Genomic DNA, 2,817 nt, shown 5'->3' with positions numbered 1-2,817 from the left:
CCAGCTGTGCCCCCCCCGAGCCCGGCCCGGCCCAGCTGTGCCCCCCCCGAGCCCCGGCCCGGCCCAGCTGTGGCCCCGCAGCCGCCGGTCACCAGCCTGTCGTCTCCTCTGCCAGAAGGTGTTGGACGAGTGCCAGGACCAGCGCGCCTGCCGCCTCCTGGTCAACAGCCGGGTGTTCGGGCCGGACCTCTGTCCAGGGAGCAGCAAATTCCTCCTGGTGTCCTTCAAGTGCCAGCCGAGTAAGTGCCCGCGGGACCGCCGGCTCCGGGGCCTCCACCCACGTGCCGTGGGCCTCAGCTCACGTGGAAACACGCCTGGGTGGGATGTGGGCCCTCCTTCCGGCTTTTCCTTGGGTGTGGGCTTGTGTGGGTGCGAGTGTGAGTTCACAGCCAGGTGCGTCCCTGTGCGTGCTGACCCATGCCAGTGCCCGTGCCCATGTGCGTGCTGACTGTGCCCGCGTCCACATGCGTGCTGACCGTGCCCGTGTCCCTGTGCGTGCTGACCCATGCCAGTGCCCGTGCCCATGTGCGTGCTGACTGTGCCCGCGTCCACATGCGTGCTGACCGTGCCCGTGTCCCTGTGCGTGCTGACCCATGCCAGTGCCCGTGCCCATGTGCGTGCTGACTGTGCCCGCGTCCACATGCGTGCTGACCGTGCCCGTGTCCCTGTGCGTGCTGACCCATGCCTGTGCCCACGTGCATGCTGACCGTGCCCACATCCACATGTGTGCTGACTGCCTGCGTTTGGAAAGCCTGCCCACTCTGCACCCAGCTGCCCTGATGCTGTGGGTCTCGGGCAGATGCGGGACCAGCGCTCCTGTCGGGGAGTCCTGCCCGAACGAGAAGGCGGCCTGTGCTTCCGGGCCCAGGGGCGTGGCTGCAGCCTGGGCAGGCGGTTTTTTTTTCTGCTCCCGCCCCCCCGTGTGGCAGGTGCTCCTGACTCAGGGCCTGTTCCCAGGGCCCGGCTGCTGTGTAGCTGCCGTGTGGGCTCCGGCAGTGATGGGAACCGCCCTCAGGCCCCAGGACTCGGTGTGAATGGCTGAAAGGCAGGGACATGCGCGTGGCTGGGAGGGTGGGGTACGGTCTGGCCTGGGCGCAGGCAGCAGCGGGGTGCGCTGCCTGTAAGAATTTAAAACTCTAGAAGCGACTGAAACACGGGCTGCGCGGTCCTCTCGCCCGCACTGGGGCGTGAACGGCGGCGGTGACGACACATCCGCACCCGGCAGGTCCCGAGGCCGGGCCGCGTCGCACGCACTGGCCTCTCACCGGTAGCTCCGTGCGGAGCATTTGTGCTGTTTTCCTTTAAAAAATATATGTTTTCATTGATTTTTAGAGAGAGAGGAAGGGAGAGGGATAGAGATAAACATTGAGGAGAGAACATCATGGATCGGCTGCCTCCTGCCCGCCTCCCCCCCTGGGGATCGAGCCCACAACCAGCCTGTGCCCTGACGTGAATCGGACCGTGACCTCCTGGTTCCTGGGTTGATGTCCAACCACTGAGCCGCACTGGCCGGCCGGGTTGCTGTTGTCCTTCGAGTCAGAGTCTTGGCTCCGCCTCCTCCCGGGCCCGTGGGGGCCGGTGCCGCCAGCGCCTGTCCAACCCGCGGCCGGTGAGCGCTCCCCTCCTGTGAGACGAGCGCTCGCTCTCCTAGAAAAGGAGCCGTTATGTCCGTGGCCCCACGGTCCTGAGAACCAGAAATGTCACTCTCGGGCGACGGTGACAGCACCTTCCCGAGGAACAGGGTGAGTCAGCGTGACACACCGTCACCCCGCCAGTCGGACACCCCGGCCCCCAGTCTAGGAGGCGATGTGCCCGTAATCGGGGTGATCGCTGGAGGCCCCCCGCGGGTGTAGCGTTACCTGGGAGAGCCTGGCTGGCCGGGCTGCCGCTCGTGAACGGCCTTGAACTTCGGGGAGGTGGTGCCTTCAGAACAGAACTTCTCACTTAGAACATTCTGGAGGAGGCCGGGAGGAGGTGCGGGAAGGGGCCCATCCTGGAAGCAGCTCCAGGTTCTGAGATCGGCCGGGTTGGCATCCTGCCCTCTCCTGCCCTCCCTCCCGCCCGCTCTGCCCCGGGAAGCATTCTTCACATTTTTGGGTGTTTTCCGGGCTGGGAGGGCGCCCGCCTCGAAGCCGGTGTTCAGCCCTTTGTGGTGTGGCTCAGTGGGTGAGCGTCGGCCTGTGGACTGACGGGTCCCAGGTTCGATTCCCGGTCAGGGCACCTGCCCGAGTTGCAGGCTCGATCCCCAGTGGGGGACGTGCAGGAGGCAGCTGATCAGTGATTCTCTCTCATCATTGATGTCTCTCTCTCCCTCTCTCTCTCCCTCTCCCTTTCCCTTTTTGAAATCAATAAAAACACACTGTCTGTATAAAAAAGAAAGTGGGGTTTATGTTCGGAATCACGTTCTTTCGTGCTCCTGTGGGGCCTTAAGCTTCATCCGCTTCAGGTCTCGGAGGTCCCGCGGCCCAGGGCCCGGTGTTTGCCGCTCAGGCCTCCGTGAGGCCTCCTCGGCCGGGAGCCTCCCAGTAGCTCCATTGCAACCCGAGTCAGGAAAACATTTGACCTTTGGCCCGATCCAGTACACAATTGAAAAAAAACCCTAAATGGTGAAAACAGGGCTTGTCCGTCCCTGGCGTGGCGGCCCCGGGTCAGACCGCTGGCCGCAGCACCTACCGGGCCCACGGCCGTGGAGGGGACTCCATGAGGGTCGCGCAGGTGGCCCCGAGGGTGGGGGCCTGGGATCCCCGCGAGCTGACGACGCCCCGGTTTTGTGTCTGCCCCAGATGAACTGAAAAACAAGACGGTGTGCGAGGGCCA

The 2,817-nt window shown here is 64.6% G+C and overlaps 1 protein-coding gene across 1 annotated transcript in view; it reads left to right on the top strand.

The window, feature by feature from the left end:
• The window catches only part of EVA1C (eva-1 homolog C (C. elegans)), a gene marked incomplete at its 5' end in the record, with an annotated part of 16,393 nt that overhangs the window by 519 nt on the left and 13,057 nt on the right, over positions 1–2,817 (top strand). Inside the window, 2 exons of the mRNA XM_015560266.1 lie at positions 116–239; positions 2,784–2,813. Of these exons, the coding sequence (XP_015415752.1) occupies positions 116–239; positions 2,784–2,813 (154 nt within the window). The remainder of the gene's footprint in view (positions 1–115; positions 240–2,783; positions 2,814–2,817) is intronic.

Source organism: Myotis davidii, unplaced genomic scaffold (assembly GCF_000327345.1).
Source record: "Myotis davidii unplaced genomic scaffold, ASM32734v1 scaffold170, whole genome shotgun sequence".
NCBI classification, from domain to species: Eukaryota; Metazoa; Chordata; class Mammalia; order Chiroptera; family Vespertilionidae; genus Myotis; species Myotis davidii.
This window is presented reverse-complemented; position numbering and strand designations above follow the sequence as displayed.